Source organism: Eublepharis macularius, chromosome 10, assembly GCF_028583425.1.
Source record: "Eublepharis macularius isolate TG4126 chromosome 10, MPM_Emac_v1.0, whole genome shotgun sequence".
In the NCBI taxonomy this organism is placed as follows: Eukaryota; Metazoa; Chordata; class Lepidosauria; order Squamata; family Eublepharidae; genus Eublepharis; species Eublepharis macularius.
Window position 1 is genome coordinate 39155907 of NC_072799.1, and position 27227 is coordinate 39183133.

A 27227-nucleotide genomic window follows, 5' to 3' on the forward strand; every position below is an offset into this window, starting at 1 on the left:
TTGAAGGAATTAAAAACATCATAACTTTATTGGCTTGCAGCTTATGGATCCTTGGCATAATTTCAAAGAAACATGTCAGGAAAGGAAAAGGCCTGGCCTAAAAAATTTTTCAGGTGGACAAACTGGCTTTCTGTAGCAGTTGTCTAGGTCCCTGATAGACAAAATATACAAGGCCCTGAGAGAAGCTTTGGAATGGGGTTTGGGCATGTCATCAAAATAGAAGCCAATAAAAGAAGAACCCAAAACTAGAAGTCAAAGCAAATAGTATTTTAAAAAAAGAAAATACAGCATTCCAAACACTGCCATTTTGAGCGGAGGAGCAGTTGAAGCCTTCCCATTGTCTCACTGCCCCCCTCACTCAGATTTCATTCATCCCTAAGATTCTTTAAGCAGTTTTTTCCCCTTCCCTTTCTGTAAGGACCACCTGGTCATTTGTCATAAACATAAATCTAACCGTACAAGTTCCTGATGCTGTAAGCTCATGCCCACTGTAGCTGAGAAGCGTTTAGAACTCTGCAACTAAATTCATCCTAGATCTAGCCCTCCACCATTCTACCCATTGTTGTGCTATGTAATAGCTGGATTAAATTTGGGGGCATTCAATTTCTTTCTTCAACGGCCTTGCAAATCTACTCAGTGTACGTGAGATGGAGTGCAAAAAGCTCCTGCAAACAGATGTTCATATCCAAGCAACTTGATGATGGGTTTATATACAGCTGCTCAAAACTGCACTCAACGGCCATTTGAATATATACAAACCAGATATAACTCACACTAGGCTTAAAATAACTTATAAAAGCATTTTTAATTATTTGAAAAAACAAAACATACAAGAAATGTTAATATTGTAGCAAATTCTTTAACTCAACCTATTTCATAGGTTTAAAAGTTTACAAAATGCCTAAAATATATTGTTTAACAAAGAACTGCAAGTTTAAGCATCATTTTACCAGGCCAATTTCCAGTACCTGACAGCTGCTGCATCTGGATTTGAAGGGTAAAATCCCCATCTGTGACCCTTTCAAAGGACTCCCTTTGGCAAAAGTGTTTGCTGCAAGACCAACATGCTCATAGATATGAGTGTTGCAGTATTTAGTCTACACCTGGACAAATCACAGCATGGCGCCACATCTTAAGAAATCAGAATGCTCCACCAAGTAATTCAATGCCCAAGATGTGCTTAAAATTTGTGGTTTCGGGCAACTCTGCACTTGCACCTCAGAAGCACACCCATGTCAGGGAAGTGTCATAATTCACAACAGTCCAATTCTTAGCCACTAACTAACCAACGCTATGCCAGCCTCTATATAACTCAGACTGGGTATTAGATACAATTGTGTGAAAGTACCAGAAAGCCAAATGTGGTAAGAATTCAACGCTAAACATCCTTAATTTTTTAATTTCTACCTTGTGTGATGCAGTGCTCAGAAGTTTAAGGACAATGTTCACTAAAATCATGCCAGCCGAGAGTGGAGGGCAGAGAATCAGTAAGACTTCCATTGGTTGGAGCTGAAGTCGTAACAGTAAGAATTCATGCAAAATATGAGACAATTTGAATAATTGTGTAATAAATTATAGGTCTTTATAATGCTCATTATTTTCTTTGTACATTATTGGTACTTTTTGTTTCAAAAGACAACTCAGTTACTGGTTTTGTTAGCTCCTTTTAATAGCACCAAATACAAAATATCAAGACAGGGGTCATGTGTATCTCACAACTGTAAAGCCATTAGCAGAAGCTCTCTTCGAATTAACTATAAAATTTCAAACTACGGCTCAAGTTACTGAGGGCTTGGTTTTAGTTTTTGGAATGTGTTTTACTTCTGCAGATAAAGAAATCATATTCCTAGCTTCTTCATCTTATATGAAAAAAGAGGGTACATTTATCAGGCACTTTTAAAAAGTTCTTTGGATTAAGGCTATTCATATAAACTTACAACTGGCTAACTTGATTTTTAAAGAGCAGACTGTAAATTATATAAAAACAGAACTGCAAATAATACCAATGAAGGGGGGGGATAAAGTCAGTTCTCTGAGGGGAGACAAAATTACAACCCTGTTGTAATTCAACATGGATTTCAGCAGGGGGTGCTGAATCGCTTTATTAACAACATACACTCTGAATTTGACAATAAGGATGGCAGTGGGGACGCAAAGGAAGCTGCAGCTATAAATGCAAGTATATAGTTTAGCTGTACAGAGGGAAGGAGCCAAAAGGCAGGACATTAAGGTTGTGTCCTTCTCTTCACGGTAGGCCTTAGTCATCTTCACCACCACAGAGCAGCAAAAGGGCTTTCCTGTAGTCCCCAGATGTATCTTTCTACAAATAAAACACATGACCAAATGGCAGTGAGTCATCTGTAAACCCCAAAGAAAATGTTTGCCAAATGACAGATTTTTCACCACAGGAAATCCACTATTATGACTATCCATTCAGGAATGGTTCATAAAACGTTTCCAACAAGTGATTCATCGTCTATAACACACATACAAAAAAAACCTTAAAAAGCAAAACATGAACCACCTATTGCATATCGCAGCCTTGTCTTCCACTGGCAGACCACCTACTTCTAAGCATTACATAACTCTGGTATCCTTCAGCAAGTATCCAAATCAGTTAAGCCACAATACTTACATGTAAGCCAATACAGTCCCTCGTGTAGCAGATGGACCTTGACTAGCATTAAGTGTTACAGCTGGGGACTTACCAACATAAATACTCTCATGAACCTTCTTTATATTTGCAAATGGTTTTGTGACTATGTTACAGCAAATGAAGAGGAAGAAAACAACGGCTGCACAAGCTGGCGGTATTAGCCAACAGAAAAAGAAATCTATTTGATTTATAAAAAGTAGACTAACCTGAATTGCATGGTACAAAGATTTTGCAAAATCTCTTCTGAAAGCCTTCCTGATGTCCAACAGATCAATTTCACTTCTTGTAACCAGGATTCTGATCAGGGTATCATCATCAGTACCTGCTCCCTGGAAAAAAACCCCAAAGGGGTCCCATTTGAAATCACAAAAGGTACGATCCAGTCTAAGTTACACTTAATGTTCCGCATGTTTCAATGGAAGAGCATTAAGCATGTCAACCATCTATAAATGCACCTGAGAAGGCCACACTAGTTATTTATACATGAGAATAAATAATTCATTCAATCCCATGTGTGTGTTAATATTTCCGTTTCTTTACTTAGAAATTATCCGATTTGTTATTCACAGGACATGAAATGGTGAGAAACAGTCTTTATCAGAACTCTGCATCACCACTGTTTTAAAGGGACAGCTCTGTACACAGCAGTTGATGTTCAACATCTCACAAGATTAGGCTGTATGTGCCTTGAACATGACAGCATACAGTGATGAGACAACATGTCATGTGCAGTGTTCACTTCTAAAATGAAGTATATCAGGCACAGGACTGAAGTGTAACACAATTAAAATGTTCAGATATAAGAACATAAAACCAAAAGTTTACTCTGGAGGAGCATTCATTGTAGACTTAGAAAACAAAACACTGGTAACAACCATTCCCCTCTTTTTAAAAAAAAGAAAATGTCACTCACTTTCATTGCATAGTTCAGTGATTCAGCAAAATATGCGGGAACACTTCGGACACACTTCACTAGAGAAGAAAAACAAACGCTCCATTTGTACTTATGAAGCAAAGCATAGTGAAATATTGTTATACATTACTGCAAGCTACTTTGTCTGACTCCAGTTGATGCAGAACAATGCAGCTCAGTTATTATCAGGAGCTATGAAGACCATGACTATCACTCCCATTTTGCAACCTGTCAGCTACCGAACTCAATTCAAGGTATTGGCAATCACATACAAAGGTCTTTACGGCCTTGGTCCAGCTTATCTACAGGTCTGCCCCCTCCTTTTGTTCCACCACTGCAGCTTCGGTCATCAGAAGAGGGCCTTCTGCTGGTGCCACCTTGCATAAGGGCAAAATCAACCGCTGCCCATACACATGCATTCTCTGTGGTGGCCCTCACCTGAAAAGGTCAGGAAAGCTCCCACTGCTCCTGACCTGACCATGCAGAACTGAATTATTCAAGAGGGGTTTTTTTACTCAGTTAGGAGAGTTGTACTGTAAGGAAGTGGTTTCAAAAGCAATGCATAAGGGACAGGGACTACAGACTTTACTATTATGTACTGTATGTTGCTTTGATTATGATCAGGGCTTTTTTCAGCTGGAACACGGTGGAATGGAGTTCCCGAACCTCTTGAAAATGGTCACATGGCTGGGTGGCCCTGCCCCCTGATCTCCAGAGGGGAGTTAAGATTGCCATTATTGAAATGTCTTTGACATTGACCATACTGACTCACACTATGTAATCCACCTTGAATCTCAGTGAGAAACGCAGACTATAAAAAACATAAATAAATAAAAATAAGCAAAATGAGTGGGAAAGAGCACTTCTCTAATGATTCCAGAAATGGAAATAGAAGTTTCATTCAATCACAGATTAACTGTATTTAGCTAGTCACTAGGCCAAACACACACTGGCTAGATGAAAGGTCACCAGTTGTTGTTGTTTTAAGTATCACTTCCACTCAGGTAGATAATCAGGTTACTGAAGGCAGTATTGTTTTTCCTTTAATGGACACATCATGCGGGGTTCTTTTCCAAATGCTCACTCACAGTTCTTATAAAAAGTGTATAGGTAGGAAGACCATTCATTACCGATTGCCAGAAGCAACTTCTCCAGTTCCCCAGACGTTTCACGGTCAATAGTTTCTTCAACATGAAAGCCAGCAATGGTCATGTATTTATCAAAGACTGAAAAACAAAAAGGTGTCTTTGCTGATTATACACAATATACATGTTATTTCTGTACCATTCCTGGTATGGAGGGGGTCAGATGTGCTGAAACTGCAAGTGTCCATTTAGTACAGCAAGCAACCTTTCCTCCCCTGCCTTTTATATCTCAGCCTGTATCCTAGTTCTGTACTGTTTACTCTAGAGTTGTACCTTGTAGTAATAAAGTTGTTTTAGTTAAGAAGCATTGCCTCAATTCCTACACAAATGCCTCTAACCACTAGCCAGTGCTACTGAGAGTAATCCTTGGGCAACTGCACCCTGTCAGGAACAAGGGGAGATCCCCAGCATGGGAGCAGTTATCCAGGGGTGGTGGCAAGCTAGCAAAGGGCAACTCCAGTGCCCTGCCTCGCAAGGGGGTTGGAGGGAAATAGATAATGGCTGCCTATCCCAGGGCTGCATGCCAGTGATAATACTTTGCTGGGGGGCTGGAAAGGTAACGTTAATACTTCCTTTCAGCTTCTCCAAGCCAAGCACATTCTTAAACTACAGTCATGTTCTTAAACTACAAGTCGCATTTCTATGTCCATTGTGGAGACAAGAGAGCATTCAAATCAGCAGGCCTCCAAAACCACCGGAGTGGTAAAGTCCCATAAAGGTTACAGATCTTATCAAACATTACATTATTTTGATGTACACCTTAAGGAGCTTTTTTAATTGTACAAGTGATAAACAGGCTTTAGCAGACTCATGCATCAGAGGGCTGGAATAAACTGTGACTCTGTCGAGTATACACTCAATGACAACACCTATGTTGTCCTATGTGTGAAATGGTCCTAAGAAACAGCAGATGAGGAGCTGCTATTTCAGAGGGCAGGAAACCAAACAGAAGGCCAGAGTTTTTCTAAGGTTGCCATAAACAGTCACATCCGTGATAAACTGATTACAGACCTCAGAAAAGCAGGACATAATTTCCACTTCTACTGACCCTTTCTTAAGTGAGAAATACTTCGCGTTCCCAGGATGGTTATGAACTTCTCTTCATCAGTTCCCCATTTCAGCTCACCAGCTCTAAACAGCTCCTGTTATGATCCAAAGGAAGACATCAAAAGTTTTCTTTTGTCCAAAGCAACATGTGGAAGTTTTTTTTTCTATATTCAGAACAAAGCTACTGTCAGTGAAAACATTTAGCCACAACACAGAAGTTGCCTTTTTAGTAAAGCAGAACATATCTTACTATATAACTGAGTAAGCGTATTTCAGACAACTCACTTTATACCCTGGTGCAACACCAGAGGGTGCTGCCATGGAGGGAAGCCTAGGCTAGGCACCATGTCCCTCCAGAAAATGTGCCATGGTGGGAAGCCCAGGCTGGGAGCAGGTGGCAATGCCCGTCTCTCACCTTCACCCAGCTGATATTAGGAGTGGAGCAAGTGGTAATGCCCACTCCCTGCCTTAACCCAGCTGGTATTAGGAGTGGAGCAGGTGGCAATGCTCACCCCCCCCCCACCATCACCCACTTGGGACCAGGAGTGAAATGTGCCAATGCCCACCTCACACCTTCGTTTGGCTGGGATACGGTGCAGAGCAGGAGGCAATGCCCTTCCTTCACCCAGCTGGGATAAGGAGCAGAGTGGGTGGCAATGCCTGCCCTCTTCAACCTACCGGATTAAGCCACTGAGCAGGCAGCAATGCCCACTCTGTCTTCACCCTGCCGGAGTCAGGAGCCAAGTATATAGCAATGCCCGCCCCCCCCCCCCCTTCAACCTGCTGGAATCGGAAGCAGAGCAGGTGGCAATGCCCGCACCCCCTTCACCCCGCTGGGATCAGGAGCAGATCAGGTAGTAAAGCCCACCGCCCACCTTCACCTGTCAGGATCAGGCATGGAGCAGGAGGCAATGCCTGTTCTTCCCTTCACCCAGCGGGGAGCAGGTGGCAATGCCCACCCCCCTTCACTCTGCTGGGATCAGGCTCGGAGCAGGCAGCAATGCCTGCCCCCCTTCCCCCAGCCATAGTCAGGTACAAAACAGGAGGCAATGCCCCCCCTTTACCCAGCATATATCTGGTGTGGAGCAGATGACAATGCCCACCCAACCCCCCTTCTTCACCAGCTGGAATCAGTGACGAAAAGAGTGAATACATGCCTGTCTGCCCTCCCCTTTCTAGGGCCCGTATTTTTTTCCAACAACGGGCTTTGTTACTTATAAGTTAATTCTGTAAACAGTGGTGGAAAAGTTCTCATCTGAAGCCAAAAACCAATTCCACTCTATTTATGCAAAGAACAGCTCTGTATCCTCACAAAACTGGAATATTATGGGATGTTAAAGGTTACCAGCTTACTTTGTGTTTGCTGTAACTAATGCACCTACCCTCTGGAATTATTTCACACAGAAATATTACTACTACATTCTTTCCTTTTGGGGAACTTCTGTCACAGACAGCAACAGTACTTATTGAGGCAGGGGAGTTAGTTGCCACCAACACTTCGCTTTGCTTGTATACCAAGGCCCCTGCCACAATTCTGAATTTATCCTGGTTGCATTTGTAAACGTAAAATGGAGTTAACATAGAATACAAACTGTTTTCATGGCTGTCCAGTTCTAAATTATGTGACACGCTTAACTGAACCATACAACATTCCAACAGGATAGCATTAAATCTTGAAATCTCTACTCCATGAAAAACTCAGGTTGGCCTTGGTAGCCATCAAAATGTGATCTTGCACCTCCTTGAGAGCTGAGATCTCATTCCTGGTGCGTAAGCTACTCCTCTTCTCCCCAGATCTGAGCTGAAGGAGTGGGCCACCTGTTGGCCTCTGCTGGCTTCTGCAAGAACTGAGATGGGACCTCCAAGTGATTCTGAAGATGAATATAAGAATCAATTCCCTCCCCCATCTTCCAGTTTATAGACAGGGAGATTATCGGAACTCATCTCTGCAGCTGTACAAGCTGAGCAGAGGAGACCATGGGGAACCTATTTCTGGGCACCTGATTATATGGTCCACCAAGATTAACACTCATGTGGTTCTGTTTAGGATTACAATATGATTTCCCAAAACAAATGTAAGACTTTGGTTAAAATGGAAAAATGAAATAAATCAGGGGCTGGAATCTTAACTTTTGCGCACAATATTTTTCTCTGAAGTAACAGGTGTAAATGTTAATGTCTGTATGAAGATTAACTTTATAAAAAGTGAAAAACACCAGTTTGAAACTGTCCCTTCTGAAATTCCAGACTTCACTTTCCTCTTCAGATTTTCATTTCTTTCTCAGTCTGCTATCTACTTTATTAGTAACTTGTATCGCCTCTTGTACTGAATGGCTGTTAAAGCACACAATCAATCTGAATGGCACAAAGTGGATTTCAATCAGTTACAAGTATAATTATTTATGAATGATGATAAATTATAATCTACTAAGAAGAACCATCTATTAGACCTCTTTATTGACATATGAATGGTTCATACCTAAGTGTCTATGGCTTGCTAAGTCTCTCTACCAGACTACTGGGTTTTTATATTTAATTCCAAATGTATGATTCTGTTTAATCTGTAACCAACGTAAAGTGCCTTGGGTGGACTCTGAAAAGGGTACATTAAGATCATATTTCACAACTTCTGCTAGCAGGATTAAATTCCCACCATCTAGACTATAATGTGTCACGAGGAGTCAACAGCTGTGAAAAAGGGACACCACGCTGGAGAGAGAGTATTATCTCCACAAAACTGGATGCTACAGAAACAGAAGCAGCATTTACCCTTGTCCAATGCTTCATTACATTATTAAATAATATTTATATTGCTCTTTCCTCAAACAGAACTCAAAATTATTCAGAAGACTTTTTTTTTTTAAAGGAGGAGGCTGGAAACTAATAGATTGTGCCAATCAACTGTTATAACATTATTGTGCAATCAGCAATTGTGGATTTTCCTTTAAAAACTGTCTACAAAGAGAGGGATGGCAACAGCAGGAGACTGAGAAGAAGAAAAAGAATAGAAAACTGCAGTGAGAGGGACGCCGGTAATTCTCTCCATGTGAAAGCAGCTTGTGTGGTGCAGTGGTCCATGTGACATGCAGGACATGGAGGACTTCAGTTAAACCCCGATTCATTCACTGCCACTGCCACCTAACCGGCTTGGTTCTTGGTGGGGAAACCACCTTCCAATCTGAGCTCCTGGGGGAAGGACTGGGTAAAATATGGAGCATAGTAGTTAAGTGCTGCCAATCAACACTTTGCCAATCCCACTGCCAATCCCACTACTGCAATGAACTCAGTAGGTGGCCTTGGATAAGCCATTCCTTGTGGAGATAATAATACTGACTTTGTTCACCACTTTGAGTAGGGCAGTAATCTGTCTGGAGGAGTGGCATATAAGATCAGTTATTCAGTAGGTAATATAGCCCTATCTTGTCACATCTCAGAAGCTAAGTAGGGCCAGCACTGGTTAGTACTTGGACAGGAGACCACCAAGAAAGATCAGCACTGCTATGCAGAGCCAGACAATGGCAAACCACCTCTTGCTTTGAAAACCCTACAAGTGTTGCCGTAACTTGGCTGTGACTTGACAGCACTTTACACACAGAGATATAACAACTGTTAGCTTGAACATCTTCTATATTATTTCTAACAGGATTGCAAGTAACTTTGCTGGGGCACTAGTCCATCCCTTCCTCTATTCACTCAGGCTCCTTGACCACCCTTCTGCATGCTGTAAACTCCCATGCTGTGGGTGCTTATCAGAGCTTTTAATGGTGGCACAAGACCAGTCTGGGTAGCTTAGTGCTGACTGTAATTAGAGAAAGGGCAACAGCTGTTTTGGGTATGTATGCATTATAAGACAGCACGTGCACACAGCTGCCATAATGCTGCACTGTCTTTTCCCAGCTAGAAACAGCCGTTGGAGACTACCTAAGCTGGCCCAGTACAAGATTTAAAGGCAGCAACAAGAACCAAAGGGAGCAAAGCAACTCCAGCATCAGAGGACAGTGACATGGTAATGAGTAAGAATGGCATTATTAACACAAAATTTAGCAGTAATAAATCTCCCCTACAATGGCAGGATCATCAACTAGAAGCTGGACACAGATTAAAGGAAGTGGTTAAAGACAGAAGAATAGACCTACAAGTACCAAACAGTTTTTATTCATGATTTAGAAAATTTCTGCACTGCCTCTTCATAGTCCTCCTTTCAGTATCTGAAAGTCATTTTTTCTGCTTGTATCACCAGAGATAGATGCCATTTGCTTGCCCAAGGACAAATATTACTTAACTCAGGTGATTATATGAACAGCAAACTACAGAGCAGACTTCTGACCCCATCTTTTTCTGAAAGATAATAACTATCCTTCTAACAAAGAGGGATTCCTACAGATTCAAACTAAAGTGTAGCAAGTGCCAATTCATGTAATTATGCAAACTTAAAAGCTCGGGCCACTGTAGCTGTACATTTTTCTAGGACTCATTTAGATCTCATTAGCTCTAAACAAATAACTCATTAATGAAAAGTCTGCTCCAATGAACAAAGAAGTTCATTTAGAAACAAAGCTCCAACCAACAGTTTGTTTATGGGGAGAAATGTTTACTCTAGCCAAGGATTAAATTAACTGCCAACTTCCCTGTTATTTTCTAGAGCAGAATTTGGGACTTTGCGGTGGGAAATTTTAACATCCTCTACAGAAGCCATCATAAAGTTGACAAACATGCACTGCACATATTTTTGATGATCTCAACAAGGCCAATCAAAATCTTCCATACTGATATTGTATTTTATGTTCCCCTTTGTCTTCTCTTTTCAGTGAAATCTGGGCTCACATTTCTATCCAAAAAAGCCATTTGAAATGAGAAGAGATTATATTTGACGAAGCCATTCTGTGATGGAAAAGATTACTATAATTAACACAAAGCCAGTCTGATCTAAAATACAGCGTGACCTAAATGGTTATTTCTGCCCTGCCCCTTTCCTGTTTGTAGAGCAGCTCAGGGGGAAAAGGGCAGAACCATGGAAAATGTTATTCATCAAAAACATCTGTTTCCCTAGAGGAGTCTTAAGACAGTCACATGTGCCAGCAAACACCGTAATATAGTTACATTAAATTAAGACAATGGCAGATGTTTTAACCTTCTTATGAATCATCCTTAGAAGAGTAACATTATTACTGTGATACTGACATGAGCAAGAAACAGTGTACAGGATAAACATGGACTAAACCTCTGGAGACCAGCATTCAAATCCTCATTCAGTCAAAACAATCGCTACATGACAGCGGACTATCACTGCTCTTCAGCATAATCTACCACGAAGATTATTGTGAAAATGTCAGGAACCATGTACATCATCTCACAATCCTTGGAGAAAAGATAGGATAAAATTAGGTCCTCAACAAGAGCTCCTATACGTCATACAGCCATGCCACAATTAGGGCTCACCTGAACTTTCCTCTTTTTTTTTCCAATGCAAGAGAAATGAAGTGGAAATTTTAAAATACTAGCTTTAGTGTTGTGAATGAACAGCAATTCTGCCCTGCTATTTGTTGAGTTGACTGTATATCAGCATGGATCACAGCCAAGCCTTGACACAGTTCAGTTGAGCAGGACTGTGTACTAAGACCAGATATGATACTGTAATAACCTTCCCTCTAACATTATTCTTAGCAGTCCAGCCTATTGCCCCCAGCAATGCTCTTCTATCGGCCTACATTTGTATACTGTACTAATTACAGTAAAAGAAATTGTTCTCTACAAGAGGAAGAAAATAATACACATAAGCATTTTATACTTTGAGATTGGTTTTCTCCAAGGTTCATGGAACACTCATAATTTCACCACCAATAAATATAATTTCCATAACAGAATCATTCAGTCCAGGGAAACTCCACTTTTATTTTTAATCCAATATAGTATTTAAACACATATTTAGATGGGGGAGACAGAGGGAATCTTTACCTACCTGAGCATCCTGCTCAACTAAGCTCTCATTAATTGGGCCATCAGAATCTCTATTAGCCTAAATGGAATAAAAGGGGGAAGTAAGAGTCAGCAAACATAAGAGACAAAACTGGCTAAATTTAGTAGAAGAGGGTCAGTGGCACAAAAAAAGGCATGTTGGGGCAAAGAGTATTTTGTATGCACATTGTCTTTCCTGCACTCTGTGCACAGCCCATATGATGTCTTGGTTCCAATATATGAATGGCCAACAGAGGAATCAAACTGTGCATGGATGCCATGTAGATTTGGAGTTTGGATGTGCTGAACAAGATGCTTGGGTCAGCATTAGTAAAGACATGGGGCATCTATTCAAATGATGCACACTTTGAAATAACACTGTTTACTGTTATTCTAGATCTAGCATACTGGAGCAAAGGCTCCAAGGAGCAGACAGAAATAAGAGACAGAAGAGGCAAGGAGGGATTGGAATGTATCTCTACAGTACATTTTCTCATCCCATGTGCAAACTCTTCTTCATGTTTATTGGTCTCAGGAAATCTCCAATAATAACTTTCCTCAAAGTTTTATCTTTCCTTACTTCATAGGATCTATAGCCTTCCAGTAATAAACTATATCTAATAAAGTAACTGTTACTTATTATTCAGTTTTCTACTGTAAAGGTTTACCTGAAGAAGGACTACCAACATCCTTTGATAATAACCTGATGTGTCTGATGTTATATGATCTTCTAAGTCAGCTTCATATTCTGCAATGAAGGAATAAGCGTCCATCATTGAACAAAAATTGCACTACTTCACAGTTGAAGACACTAGAGTAATTACAGCGACTGCTACCTGATAATTACCCTTACTCAACACAATCATTTTGTAATTCAGAAAGAAATGAGCATTTCTACTTGTACACAGCACATGAGGAGGGAGGAGAATAAACAAAGAGGTTGATGGCTGCACCATCTTGTTTTAAGACGGCAGGTTTGATCCTGTCATTCTCTTCTGTGTGAGAAAGAACTCCTTTCTGCACACTATTAATGATACTGACATAACACCAAGACTCTCCTAAATGTACCAGCAGCTATAAATTGGGCTTCATAGGACCCAAAAATGTAGGATTAAAAAAAGACAGCAGACAAGAAGTAACAGAAGACAGTTGCCAAGTCCTGTGAAAGTAGATGGTGCAATTAGAACACAAGAAGAGTCCTGTTGGATCTACTCAGTTACAGTATCCTGTTTCACAGACTGGCCACGCAGTTGCTGTGAAGGGCCAGTGAAGAAGGCCAAGCCCTTCCTTTGATTTTGCTTCCTAACCAGGGGTCATTTCGTAGAAAAAGAGCTGGAGGAACTCATTAGCATAACTCATTAGCATATGCCACGCCCCTTGACATCACCAGAAGTGTGTCATTGGCATAACTGATTACATATGCCACACCCCCTGACATCACCTATCCTGGCTGTTTTGGACCCAATCCTAGCTATTCAGGGCCGAAATTGGGCCCAAAATGGCAAAAAGGGGCTGAAAAATGGCCAACAAGGGGCCCAAAATGGTCAGGATTGGGTCGCTACTGAACAGGAGAGCGATCCACCACCTGTCAGAGGCCCGATCCAGGCCATTTCAGCCCCAATCCAGGCTGAAATGAGCCCAAAATGGCTGAGAGTCAGGTGGGTGGGGCCACCTGTCATGTGACCTCTTGGGGGAACTGCTGGAACTGCGTTCCTGTGCGTTCCCCCTCAAAATGAGCCCTGCTCCTAACACTGATATGCAGAGGTTCGATGCTGCTGCAAATTGATGATCCCAATTATAATAAACATGGTAACATAGAATAAATCCAACTAACACTCAATAATTGAAAAATAGAAATACAGAAGCACCACTGGGGCCACACTTTATGGAAAAGAGCCACATTTCCAGAAGCTCTTTGTTGTTGTTGTTGTTGTTGTTGTTGAAAAGATACAGAAATCAAAGGGGTTTCATTATAAAATAATAAGAAAGGGAAAAAAGAGGAGGGGAAAGAGAAAAAATATTTGGATCTGAGGAGAACAGTGTATTGAAATGACCTGCTAGCAGACCTCATTTCTTTTAGTTTTGTATTCTGTGTCTTGCTATGCCTCATGCTGTTGTGTTTATATTCTTTGGTGTATTGTTTTTATATGGATATATTATGTGAGTAGCTGACATTGAATATATGTAATTTTTTCCATTGTGCAATTTAACTACAATTTGATTTTTATACTGCTTTGGTGTCATTTGGATTTATTATGTATTTTTCCATTTTTCCAATATTTTTGCTTGGTTCCCTTTAGTCACCACAGCTAGTAGCCACTGATGGACCTCTCTTCCATAAATCAGTGTAGTCTCCTTGTAACACCATTGTTTCAGACTTAAACCTTCTCACACTCACAGCTAAACCCAAGCCTTTGGGGTGTTTGAAGAGTGGGAGTAGGTTAGGTAGACACCTACAAGCCATTTTGGTGTAGTGGTTTAGAGCAGCAGGACTCTGATCTGGAGAACCAGGTCTGATTCCTCACTCCTCCACTTGAAGCCAGCTGGGTAACCTTGTGTCAGTCACAGCTTCTCGGAGCTCTCTCAGCACCACCCACCTCACACGGTGTTTTGTTGTGGGGATAATAATAACACACTTTGTAAACTACTCTGAGTGGGTGTTAAGTCATCCTGAAGGGCAGTATATAAAAGGAGTATTATTTACAGATTCTTGTTAAACCAAAGGGCAGACCAAAGATCCCCAGAGCAACTGCAGCAGCACATGTAGTCCTCAGACGAGCAGGCCAATGTATCAGATGCTGAATTATTCATAATTTCCTCCACCCATCTTGTTCAACTCACCAGCTAAGATCTTCCCAAGCCCCACTCTTTTTGCCTCTGCCTTCAGCGGTGAAGCAGCTGACAACCACAGAAAAGGCTAGTAGCATCTCACCTTTAGAATGCCCTTAGTTCCCTCTGCACGCCAGGCTAAAACATTCCTTTTTACCCAGGCTTTAACTAAGGGGTATTACCTTTTAATTGTCTTATGGTAAGTTTCTGGCCTAAGGATTGCTTGATGTTTGATGCTATTTTTATCCCCTGGCTTGGTTTTCAGTGGCTTACGCCAATGGCTTTGGCTTGTTTTTTAGTGACTTGGTGCAATGGTGTTGTTTTTAATTATTTTGTTTTTGTTTTAAGCCTCCCTGGAGAGCACATACATTTTGTATATATTTGTCATCTACATAAAAAGAGCAAGACTTATTATTCACAATTGAATACATTAAATGCAGTCTACAAGGTGGCTTCAGCGGTACAATTCTGCCAAGAATTAGAGAGCCTGACTAGTATTGTGGTTAGAGTAGCTGACAAGGATCAAGGGGCTTCACTTATCCACAAAGCCAGTCACAGGGCGAAGCTACAAGTGACGAATGACACTTGAACGGCAAGTGTATTTCTCCCTGTTCACTTGCGCTCCACTCAATCCACTTGCCGTTCAAGTGTCATTCGTCACTTGTAGCTTGGCCCACAGTCTCTCAGCCTAACCTCCTGAGGTGGGGGAAATAATTTACTCTACCCCAGGAAGGGCAGGATAGAAATGTGACATAGGCAAATCTGTGATCAGTTACATTCCCTTTTCATTCACTGTTAAAATCCTTTCTGTGATTTCATTTGTTCAAGAAGGGAAGTATCTGAGGGAGGAAATTCAGTTATATTGTGCAACGCACAAAGATACGTACAGGAACATAAAAGCTTTCAACATTCTTCACTCAGTAAGTATCACGTTGATGCTATATTATGCGCATTTTTCACTTCCCTTACTCTCTCTCAATCTGAAAAATCATACCCTTACAGAAGTCTTTCTAAGAACTGAACAGACAATACATTTTACCTTCCTGATAAACTTGCTTTATATTCCGGATTTCAGCAGGCGTTCTGGATGCGAGAATTTCATTCAGGACTTTTTCATTGGTTCCTGCCCCCTGTGATTTAAATATTAACAGAAGGTTTACAGGTTTTTTAAAAATTCAAATTAAAAAAAATTGTTTTCATACATATTTAATGCCCCATACATATTTATTGGGGTGAATTCTTGGGTGGAGGACATTTCTCCACAAAAATGTCGAAGAAATTGATAATGCTCAAGCCTCTCAGTTCTCATTTCTGAATGCCACATGTCCATAAAGTACAACCCCATAAATAGCATGTGCACTGACTCACACAGGAAGCCCATGGCAGTGTTAACTGCTGAAATAAAGACTGTGGAAATCTTCTAGTAAAGCTAAAATAAATTCTATTCTCGCAGCAGACTGATTGGCTGGATTTCATTCAAGAAGTATGGCTTGGCCATCATTCTCTCATTCCTTGCCAAATGCAAAAATTCCATCTAAAATGAAGTGGAGTACAGAGGAGAGATTGAGCTCATAGCATTTCTTCCAATGCATACTATCCCGTCTTATATAAAACTCACTCATCCTGCAAATCTTGTTACAATTAAGGAAAAAGGCCCTTCAGAAGTGTGTCAAAGGTTCATCTGTTGACTAAGAGGTGTCCGTCCAGTTAATGAAAAGAGTAAAGATGTATGCAAAAGATTTCAAGGCTGCTTTTTAAAGTACAGTTGCAATTGACACGAGTTCTTCAACTTTCAGGACTAGAAAAAGAAGCATCCAGCGGGTCTCCTGACTGGGTCTGTTGCCAAATGTGTAGATCTGTCCTTGAGGCAAGGTAATAAATAATGGAGGAGTGTTAAGGTGGATGGTTCACTGACCACTTTCACAAGCCTTCAAACGCTACAGCTGTTTACACACTCTACATACCAATACCGCTGAACTAACAGAACCTTTGGTAACAGAATAACACAACTATTAATGTAATATTTTAAGTTTCCTGTGAACAAAAAGGAATGGGGAGAAACCTCACCAAAACAATTGATTCCTGTTCTCTTCCTATCTACTAGTTCAGTGATTTTCATCTCTTGAATCAACATGGGTTTTTAGTTTTCTAAGCCACTTCAGTAAAAGTTCATCACCATTCCACTGACAAATGCCAAGCTGAAAAGTCAATATTTGGCTAGAATACTCTGCTTACGAATGGTTAGATCAATGGAATTGTTGCTGAATAACAGCAAGTTAAGCAAACCTGGGAGGGGGAGTTTGTGGATGCCAATTTACTGTGCAGGAGACAAATTCAACACTGTAAGATGAGTCAAAAGTTTCTACAGAACATACAGGGGAATAATTTTTTATTCAACTCAGGTTTATCCACATGCTTAATTTTAAAGACAGCTACAAATTGCGCCTAGAGAAAAATCACTGTCAACTGCAAGTATTTTCTGGATCAGTTAAACTACTTTACCTTCCTAGCTGGTTTTCCCTACCCAAGGAAAGGTTCATATAGAGGCACAAATCAGAGCTGTTAGCAGCCATTAAAAAACTTCCGTAACTTTCACTGGCCTCATAAGTTTAACAGACATAAACATTTAAAATGAAATAAAATGAAAGTTGCATTGTAATCCTGAAAATCTGGTGTAGCACACTTGGCTTCTTACATGTGCAGTAGCAGCCAGCCATTGAATGCACTTTGTTCAGAAGACAAAAGGCTATTGAAAACTTGATCACAAAGGTCTTTCTGAAATTATTCAGGTGGATAAGAATATAAATGAAGTCATTAAAATGAAAGTAATCATCATAAATAATCAAGCAGAGTAATCAACATAATAGCAACCCTGACAAAGAAAAAAGGAGATGCGTTCCTAGAAAAACCAAAACTCTGTTTATATTTTCATTTTGTCCCACTCATTTTACCTTAATGGCATGCTTCAATGCATGTGCATCGTAAAGCCGTGCTGGCCTCATCAAACTGACCATCAGAGTCTCAAGTTTGCCTGTCAGTTCTGATTTCAGGTCATCAACCAGATCCTAATTGACAAAATGAAGAGTGCCTCATTAAGAAAGCAATTCAAAATTAATCCTTCAATCACACAAACTAGCACATTGAGGAAGCAAAGAAAATGTTTAAGAAACATGAGTATATGGAAGCATACAGAGGAATAGAGAATTTGAGATTAACATATGCAAAGTATTACCCAATACGTGTCTTATATGGCTGAACTGGTATATGTGTGTGCGTGCCTGCGCTCACATACATACACACAAACACCTGCCAACTCGTAACCAAAAGAAAGCTAATTACCCTGCCATATAAGGTTTTAAATTCAATTGCAATTTCCTGGCGCTGCGCATTGCTTCTGCTTGTTAAGATCTTCATGATCGGCTCTTCATCAGTCCCTTGAATGAAGAAAAAAAAAAGAATTATTCTTATTAAGAGTCGGTGTTTAAGATGACTGAGTCCAACAGTATTCTCTGTGGGGAGCACTGTATGAAGATTTCTCTACCCAACAATACGATCTGCAGTCAAAAGGACTAGATGCTGTTGCGAAGATCCACATACTCCAAGAGGGAGGGTGATTTTTACCAATTCCTCCCTTCCACGGCAGCCACTCAACTCCTCCCCTTATGCCACTCCTCCAAGTGGCCCACTCCCAACAGCACCATTTCAGGGGACATTTCAGGCTGCAGCAGAAGTGGGGAGGGGGAGAAGTCATGCTTCCATACACAGAAATTTTAGACAGCATCTCAACTCATAGACCACACATATTGTTGGTACATTCTTTTTTGGTAAAGCAATGCGGAAGTTTTGCTCATTAATATATTTTTTTTGCAGAAAAAACATGCCTGAGTGAATGCTCTGTTTTATCATGCTCAGTAGCTTCACAACTGGTCCCAATCTATACTTTAAAATGGAGGAGTTCCTCCTGAGGTGACCCCCCCCCCAGTTGATCAGGAATTACACGGTCAGCCTAATGACACGACCCCATTAAACAATCACACTTGCCTACATGACAAGGTCATAAAGACCAATCAAAATGAGGAGAGCACTTCCTCCAGTGAGCAAACATTTCCATCCTCTTCTTAAGCTCCCATAAATTACCAACAAAACGGTGGAGGGTGTTCTGCACAATTTTTTAATGAAACATACTTTCCTTTTTGCCCAGCTCTAATGGTTTGCCCAGGGAGAGGATAATCAATATTATTTTATGAATTACAGTAAAAAAATAACTATTAATCCATTTCTTGGAACAAGATTCAATTATCCCTATATAACTCTTCAGAGTATAATGGAACTCTTGCACAAAAAATAAGGAAGCAAAGTACTGAAATAGTTATTGCTTTACTTTATTCACTAAATGGCCACGTTATCTTAACTCTCATGTAAACATTAAAGAGCAAATGTCAATTCAAAAAGTGAAACAGCAACCAGGATACACTGTACCATGCTAACAATACTGTCATAATTTGCAAGACCGCCAGTTCTTACCCATGCCTTTCATTGCCTTGCGCAAGGTCTCAGCATCCACTCTAGCATCAAAGCCTGGGAAATCCTTTACAGTGCCTCTTGTGTGCTAGAAGAAATAACTTTATATTACTGTACTGCAATTTTTATTCATATTACCATAGAAGTCATCAATCAAGATACACTGACCAATCTGAACCATAAAGATTCTTTCCTAAGTAGATGAAACACGTTTTTCCAACAAAATGGGCACATTAAGCTACCTTATTGAATCTGAACATTAGTTCATCAAGCTTAGTACTGTCTACGCAGGCAGGCAGCTCTCCAGCATGCCATCTACTACCTCATCTATTAATCCGGAGACTACATGCCAAGCAGATGCTCGACCACTGAGCCACAGCACCTCCCAACATACAGCACAATTTCAGCCTGCAGATGACTAATAGGAGAAGCTCTTCCCCTCTGGAGTCCCCAGAATTCCAGGCAAAGGTTCAGAAAGGCCCTCAGGATTCATGGGAAAATTAAATACAAAAAAAATCATGTATTGTTTCAGAGCTTCTGCACAGCAAACTGTCCCTAGTAAATATCTGGTCAAACAAGCTGGTTTTTAAACACGTAGAAGCCTTTGCTTTTACTTCCTTTTCTCTTTGACATTAGTTCCTCAGCTCTAATAAATCACTTGTTGAGAAGAAATAAACAGTACATTTAATGTAAGAATGGAGAAAAACATCCAGTATTAAGATGTTCTATCAAGACAAGGCAATCTATAAAGTCTATTGAAATCCAAAACCATCCCAAAACTCTTTTGTGATATTACTAGGGAAGCCAAATCAAAAAGAGTCCAGTAGCACCTTTAAGACTAACCAATTTTATTGTAGCATAAGCTTTCGAGAATCACAGTTCTCTTCGTCAGATGCATGGAGGGCAAAAAGAAACTGGTCAGATATAGAGGAGAGGGGAGAGGGGAGTAGATGCAAACAGCTCCTTCTGATATGGAGATGCAAACAGCTCCTTCTGATATGGAGATCAGTTTACCAGCCTCCAGGTGATGGCTAGCGATCTCCTGGAATTACAACTGATCTCCAAGCCACACGTTCAGGTCCCCTGGAGAAAATGGTTGCTTTGGAGGATAGACTCTATGGCACTATATCCTGCTGACATCTTTCCCCTACCCAAACTCTGCCCTTTCCAGGCTCCACCTCCCAAACCTCCAGGAATTTCCCAACCTAGAGCTGGTAATACTAGGTGTTACCCTTCTGGTGGTACAGGCTTGTCATGATGAGCTCACAAGTCAGAGAGAAGGGAGAAAGAACACAAAAGCTAAGCTCCCCTTTATAGACTGACGTATGATGGCTGCCCTCTGCCCAAAATGATGTGGAATCATTTAGAAACCTATTTCATGCAATTTCTCGCTCTTAGAGGGAAAATTACACAAGACCTCAAAGAACACACATTGTTTGAGGACAGCCTCTGCTAACAGAAGGGATGGGTGAAAGAGGTAGGCAAAGAGATATACAATGGGGGCACATCAGGGACAAATGGGGTGAGGTAAAGAGATAGTTTCCAGTTGTCTACAGATAGGAAAGGGATGCTTTGGAGTTTACATTGGTTGCAGGTTTCTAGTGAGGTATTTTTGTAAGAGTTTCATAGTAGATCATTCATATTCTCACAGATTCTGAATAAAATTCACATTCCCTAGCTTTTTCAGTCCTCTTACATCAGGTTTCCCTCACATAACACCTCTCATATGATCCAGACAACTCATTCTGAGAACCCTCGCACTCGCATCTCCAAATCATGAAGGGCTGAAATTAAGCACTACAGGATACACTCTCAGATCAAACAAATTTAAAGGATTAATTGGCTATTAGAGTTTAGAAGGGTAACAAGTAACTATTTAAATAATGAATTGTGTCCAGTAACCTTTTTCCATACACCTCTAACGTTGAGAAAGGAAAGGTGTGTGCAGATAACTACTTCATGACTGAAGTCAACACGGACTCCTCCATGTAGATGGATTCTCCATGTACAACACCAGCATACATTTGACAAGGCTGAAAAAACAGGGCTTTGTGCTCACATGACAAAAGAAAACAGAGTACACATTTAGTTAATTTGAGAATACCAGTTCCAGATGCATCTCTACCATGAACTAAGAATAAACAGCTATAGAAAGTGAAGCCATGGGGGAGGGGCTATTTCTAATGTGGTGATTATTGTCACAAAAAAACTGGTGCAGTAGGGACATTAAAGTAGTAGAACAGTAATCCTAATTTATCTGACAGCAGATGTAATTTGTTTCAGTCCAACGTGGAATCATTACATCCCCACTGGACTATGCTACACTATATAGTAAACTCTAGGAAAAGCAGATGTCTAATATTGGACTAGCATCTCAAAATGCAAAGAACTTGTAATCTAGTTATTCCAGAGTAATAATTTCAGACAGTACATGAGAATAGTATGGAAGAAGCAATGTGCAGCCAAAGATGCACCAGATTCAAAGCCAATACCAATACTATAAAACTGTTTTTCATTTTCTAAATTCTGTGGTCCATCCACTTACAATGAACCTGCCTGAGAGCAATACAATAAATACTCAAGACTATATATGATACAGGAGATCTGCAATTAAGATGTCCAGCATCCCAGCTTGTTTAGCTTATAACACTTTGCAAAGTGCTGTAAATACATTACGCTAATGCACCATAGATATGATCCAAGGAACTAGGCGCAGAATACAAATAATTGCTAGGGTCATTCCACACACATTTGCACAAGAGTTCATGCAGCTCTGTATGCCTGGGTTCCATGGTAATCTTTTTCTTTATTTCAGTCAGTTTCAAAACTACTGCTATTAACACAACTTGTAGCAACTAAGGGAAGCAATTCCAAAAAGGAGAAGCTACCACGGTCTAATACAACTACAACAAAGGGAATGCCCCCGTGGTATACAGTAAATAACACTAACAAGTATATAAATGAAATTTATCAAGTTCAAAAGTGCAAGGTGCTATGATACAATAAATAAAAATTTTATAAATAGTTATTAAATACATCAATAACTAACATTACCATAAATGACGACCAAGAGAATACAGTTTACAATCAATAATCACATACAATTCATGTAAGAGAAAATTCTCATCCAGCAGTCAGTAGGTGCTGTACCCTGGGACTGAGGTAAGTAATTAATTCATAAAGATAGTCTTTGTAATAAATCTGTTTCTTTTCTTTTTCTTCTTCAGATCACCCCAGGTCCAGGGAAGAAGCTGGAAAATACAAGGTGGCCCCAACCCCAACAGGCTGCTAGCAAGTAGCCAGCTTCACAGAGCTTCCTCAGGGGTTCCTACAGCTGCTGTCTACAATCAAAGCAATCAAAAGGTAACTGACATGGACATCATCTCTCATAGGTGTCCATGGATAATTCCTGTGAAGGAAGAGCAGATTTTTGCTTTGGGAGAGGAAAAAACCCTTGCTCATGCTGGAGAGATGGCATTCCCACATGGCTGACACACTAAAAATTGGGAGGAAATGACTAAATGTTTGTCTGCATTCTAAATCTGCTCTAGATCTCTCTCCCCAAGCCTTCTCTGTTACTGCTGCAGCACAGGTATTTTTAATTTTATTTATGTTACTTCATTTATACTCCACCTTTCTACCCAATGGGGACCCAAAGCAGGTTACAACATTGTTCACCTCTCCACCCATTTTGTCCTTACAAAAACCCTGTCAGGTAAGTTAAACTATGTGAATGGCCCAAGGTCACCCAGCAAGTTTCCATGGTGGAACGGTGATATGAATCTGGGTCTCCCAAATCCCACTCCAACACTCTAGCCAACCACTACACCATGCTGGCTGACAAGAGAGGCAGGTGAATTTCCTCTCTCAGCCTAAGGTGTTCTAAAAGCTTTGGTTCTCACCTCTCTGGTTATCCTTTCTGAAAGGAACAAGGCTTCTGGGGTGAGGCATAACGATGACTTGCAGTGCAATCCTAAACAGATTTATAACATCCTAAACCCACTGGCTCTAATAGACTTAGAAGGGCTTAACTCTCTTTAGATTTTACTAGTCCTTTCCTCAAATCTAGCAGTCACAGGAGCAGAGGTTTTCTTGCTTATCCTAGTGGAAGAACATCATCAGATTCAGCATCCCTCTTCTTCTGCAATCCTCTTGCAGAAGGTGTAGAACACCCTGTCCACGAGCAGAAGACACTGCGGTATAGTTATCAGAATGTCACTTTTTAAACATATAGTATGTGCCCAGTTGCCTTCCTAGCCTTCATTTGATGCAGAATTTTATTTGTTTGCATAAGAATAAAGTTACAATTCTTACTATTAAATAGCAACTGTGCATAATAATAATAACTGCGCTTATATACTGTTCTTCTAGACAGATTAGTGCCCCACTCAGAGAGATGAACAAAGTCAATAATATTATGATCCCCGCAATACAGCTGGGGAGCTGGGGCTGACAGGAGTGGCTTATCCAAGGCCACCTATTGAGCTCATGATAGTAGTGGGATTCAAACCAGCACAACCCAAGCACTTAATCACTATGCAGTAGTAAAGTTGGTGGTTGCCTGCAACACATTGGTTTGCTAGCTGTTAAGAATTACACAGAGTTTATGTGGATGTTCAACAACAGATTCTTAGCTCCTATCACAGGATATGTTGTAGCTAAGTCCAACATATGCATTTTTGTTATCTAATTACACAAGAGAAAAGCATGTACTAACTAAAGAATCGATACTTGTTTTGTAACAAACTTTTGCACACACAAAATTCCCCCTTCAACTCACTGGATTATTGAAACCCTGATCTTGCAATTGCATGCATGTTTAAATTTAGTTACGCAAAATCTGTCAAGTAAAAACAGTGGAACTGATTATGCATTTCAACAGCTGCATTCTTTACAAGAGAAGGATCTAAGCAGTTACGATAAAGCTGCTTCCTCAGCAAAATTCCTACCAGTTTGCCCTAAATTTAATAATCCAGGATGGCTGCCAGAACTGAACAATGTAAAGCTACTAACAAAGTGAAAGGGAAAAGGAACTCCAAGATGGCCACTTGTATACCACACCACACATTTCTGTATCTGCTGGTGCTGCTATGGAAACAGTCTTGTTAGAAAAAGCAAGTCAGCTCAAGAAAACTCCTCCAATTACAGAGGAAGCTGGTAAGCATTGCAACCAGGAGTGCTGCTCTAACCCTCAGGTGACTGTGTTACTATGGAACATTACAGCTATTGTTCAAACCATGAAGGCAAGCAGTGGAACTTCAGTGGAAAAAACTAGTTGTGCAAATCCTTTTCATGCGTGTTTGAGAGCAAGCCCCACTGGGACTTTCTTCTGAGTAAATGTGCATAGGAGTGCCTTGTAAAAGGAATAAAAAGAGTCTGTAACTTATATAACAGATGTAATCAGAGAGGAGGGTTAATAAGAGTTAGTTAGCGAACACCAGACAAAACAAAAAAAGCCTTCACCCACTGGCAGAAGATGGACAACTCATTGAGTAGGGAGTTCCAACATTTCAGTGCCACAAGGCCCTTTCTCAGGTTTCCACCCATCTAGCCACAGATGACAGGGGCACCAGAAGCAAGGCCTCTGAAGATGACCAGAATGGTGGTATAAGGTCATATGGGAGTAGGCAGTCCTTGAGGTAAACCATAAAATGCTTAAAGGTCAATACGAGCATCCTGAATTGAGCCAAGATTCAAATTAATACCCAGTGTAGATGGAACAAGAATGGAGTGATATGATCCCCTATGACTGACTCCAGTCAACATTCTGACTGCAGCATTCTGTACCAATTGCAGTCTTTTGGACAGTCTTCAAGGGCACCCCACATAGAATGAAATGCAGTAATCTAATCTAGATGTTACCAGGGAAAGGCCCACAGTAGCAAGATCTGCCACCTGTTTACAACAACAATTCTTCTTTATAGCTCTTCCTATATTTTTATATCTCAGGAGTAGATACTTTTCAGGTGGCTGCAGGAAAAAAAAAAGGTAGGAAACATCCCTTCCACTGGCTAAGTTTTTTGGTCAGTAGAAGGGATTCGTTGGAGCCAAGACAGTAACTCCCAATGGAGAACATTTACCCTGTCAGTTGTAAACGATGGAGTGGACTTGACAACTACATAATAGTGCTGTACCCGTATCAGTTCAAGACCCTTTCTGTATTGCTGCACCGACACCCCTCTATAGGAATGGGAAATAAGATTAGGAGCATTCTCAGATCATCATGTTTTTTCCCTACCATTGCACAGTTGTTACTCATTTCTTCATTAGCCTCTAGATATTTTCCTCGAAGACAGATGGGGGTTTGGGGGAGACAGAACAAATTTCCCAGCATTCAAACCACAGTATTTTGCAGCGAGAGAAGTGAGAGGAAAAGCTATACTTCACCCCTTCACCCCCAAAGTATTCTGTATTATAAAAAGTAAGTAATTATAGCTAGGATATAATCATCCGGAAATGGACAGACTACATTAAGCTTCTTCAGATTCACAGTTAAGGGCATGCTTAATACATATTCGCTGAATTAAGAACTAGGTTTTAAAAAGAAACTGTTCTTTTTGGTGCACAGAACTATATTTTGATCATAATCTACACACTTCTCCTAATCATATCTGGTATTCTATTTATCGTTTGTTAATTTTACAAATGCCAAAAAGAAAGTCATGCAAAGTTCCTGGAGCACTCAAACATTCAGAAGAAACATACTTTCAAATTCATAAAGAACTTTCTAAAAAATGTGGTTTAGTTAAAAGGAAAAGTATGTCAGGATAAAGAAACCAGTCCACAAAGTATGAATACTGGGGAAAGAGGAAGAGAATGGTTGATTTTTCCCTTTAGGAGACTCTAAAAGTCAACACCCACTCACAGCACAAATTTGCTGTGCAGGAAACTTGGCTAAATGAGTGGAAAATGAAAAAAAGGTGACGTGGCTTTCATATGACTAGGATGAGTTCACAAAGCGGCTAAATTGAGAACTTTTAAAACACGTGGACACATTTTCTGAGCCACAAGAAAATTAAGAGTCCCAGTAAAAACCCAGCCACCCTGACTCTGCAAACAGTATTTTTTCCATCTAGGACTGTAAAGCCTGTGGAAGTTTTTTCCTCTTCGGACCAACTGGAGCAGTAAAATAGTGAGAAATAAATGGGAAATGGCCGAAGTACATACAGCTCTCGTCTCTCACGACCCAGCCCCATGAGGGAAAAATATTTTAAACCACACACCCCGCAATGATTTAAAGCCACGTTCTCTGAGTGGCCTTGCACAAGATTTTCGGGAAGGCATTAAGGCGGTAGCTATAACTTATTGTGAGGAAGGGCGGGACGAAACTTTAATAAGATCTCCAGCAAAATGGCGCTAAAGGAACGGAAGAGCTGCTTTTGGCCCCGCCCCTCGCTTTAAAAAAAAGAGAAAGCAAGCCAGGTGTGACTCACCTTCGCCATGGCTGCGGGGGCTGATCAGGCGAGAAGCTGCAAGAAATCGGAACAAGAAATACACGAAGATGTTAAAATGGTGCAAACTTGTAAGAATAATCATCGGCAAACGCTGGGTGTCAGGAAGGGCCCCTTTTCAAAGCAGATAAACTTGTAAAGAACAGTTTCTCCCCCCTCCCCTCCCCTCCCCGCATCTAACTTTGGGAAACTCCGATTTCGGGAGAGCCAAATCTTGGACCAGCGCCCTATATCGAGGCTGGCTTCCCCTCCGCTTACCCCAGTAGAGCCAGAGCGAAGGAAGAGCGCAACCAAGGCAACAATGTATTACACTACCGTCCTAAACAGAGTCACTCCACACTAAACACCTTGAGTCCAATGGTCTTAAGCCGGCGTTACTCTGGTTAGGATTGCACTGTCAATGACCGAGGAAGTTTTTAGCATCCTACACCAGCATTCGCTGCTCCGTACGATCCCAGCCGCTACTGCCCTAAGCCCCAAGCCCGCTCCCCTCTCTGTCTGATTCCCCCCTCTTTCTCCCACCCCACGTCCCGGCACTCACCGAGCGAACTAAGCGGATGTCGACGGCCAAGCCCAAAAACGCAGCTCAGCGGCTCTCGGACGGAATGCAAAGAAGAAGCGCCGAGGGAAACTCCCGAGGCTGAGCCTGCCTGCCACACCCTGAGTTCGGATTCTCCAGCCCGGTCCTAGCCTGGGTGCTCCTAGCCTCT

At 40.9% G+C, this 27227-nt stretch overlaps 1 protein-coding gene across 1 annotated transcript; it reads right to left on the reverse strand.

The window, feature by feature from the left end:
• On the reverse strand, positions 1–27227 carry ANXA5 (annexin A5). The gene is made up of 13 exons (XM_054989758.1): positions 27059–27227; positions 26500–26535; positions 19070–19154; positions 17885–17979; positions 17497–17610; positions 15585–15675; positions 12385–12464; positions 11721–11777; positions 5763–5856; positions 4700–4795; positions 3570–3628; positions 2863–2985; positions 1–2320 (listed from the first exon to the last, which is right to left on the reverse strand). The coding sequence occupies exons 2-13, from the start codon at positions 26506–26508 to the stop codon at positions 2258–2260; spliced, it is 966 nt and encodes a 321-aa protein (XP_054845733.1). The 5' UTR covers positions 26509–26535; positions 27059–27227; the 3' UTR covers positions 1–2257.

Coding starts and splice junctions, on each gene's coding strand:
- ANXA5 (XM_054989758.1), bottom strand. Junction 12,465..15,584: donor AAAGCAAGTTTATCAGGAAG/GTAAAATGTATT, acceptor CCTTCATTGCAG/AATATGAAGCTGACTTAGAA. Junction 4,796..5,762: donor TATTTCTCACTTAAGAAAGG/GTCAGTAGAAGT, acceptor TTTGTTTTTCAG/TCTTTGATAAATACATGACC.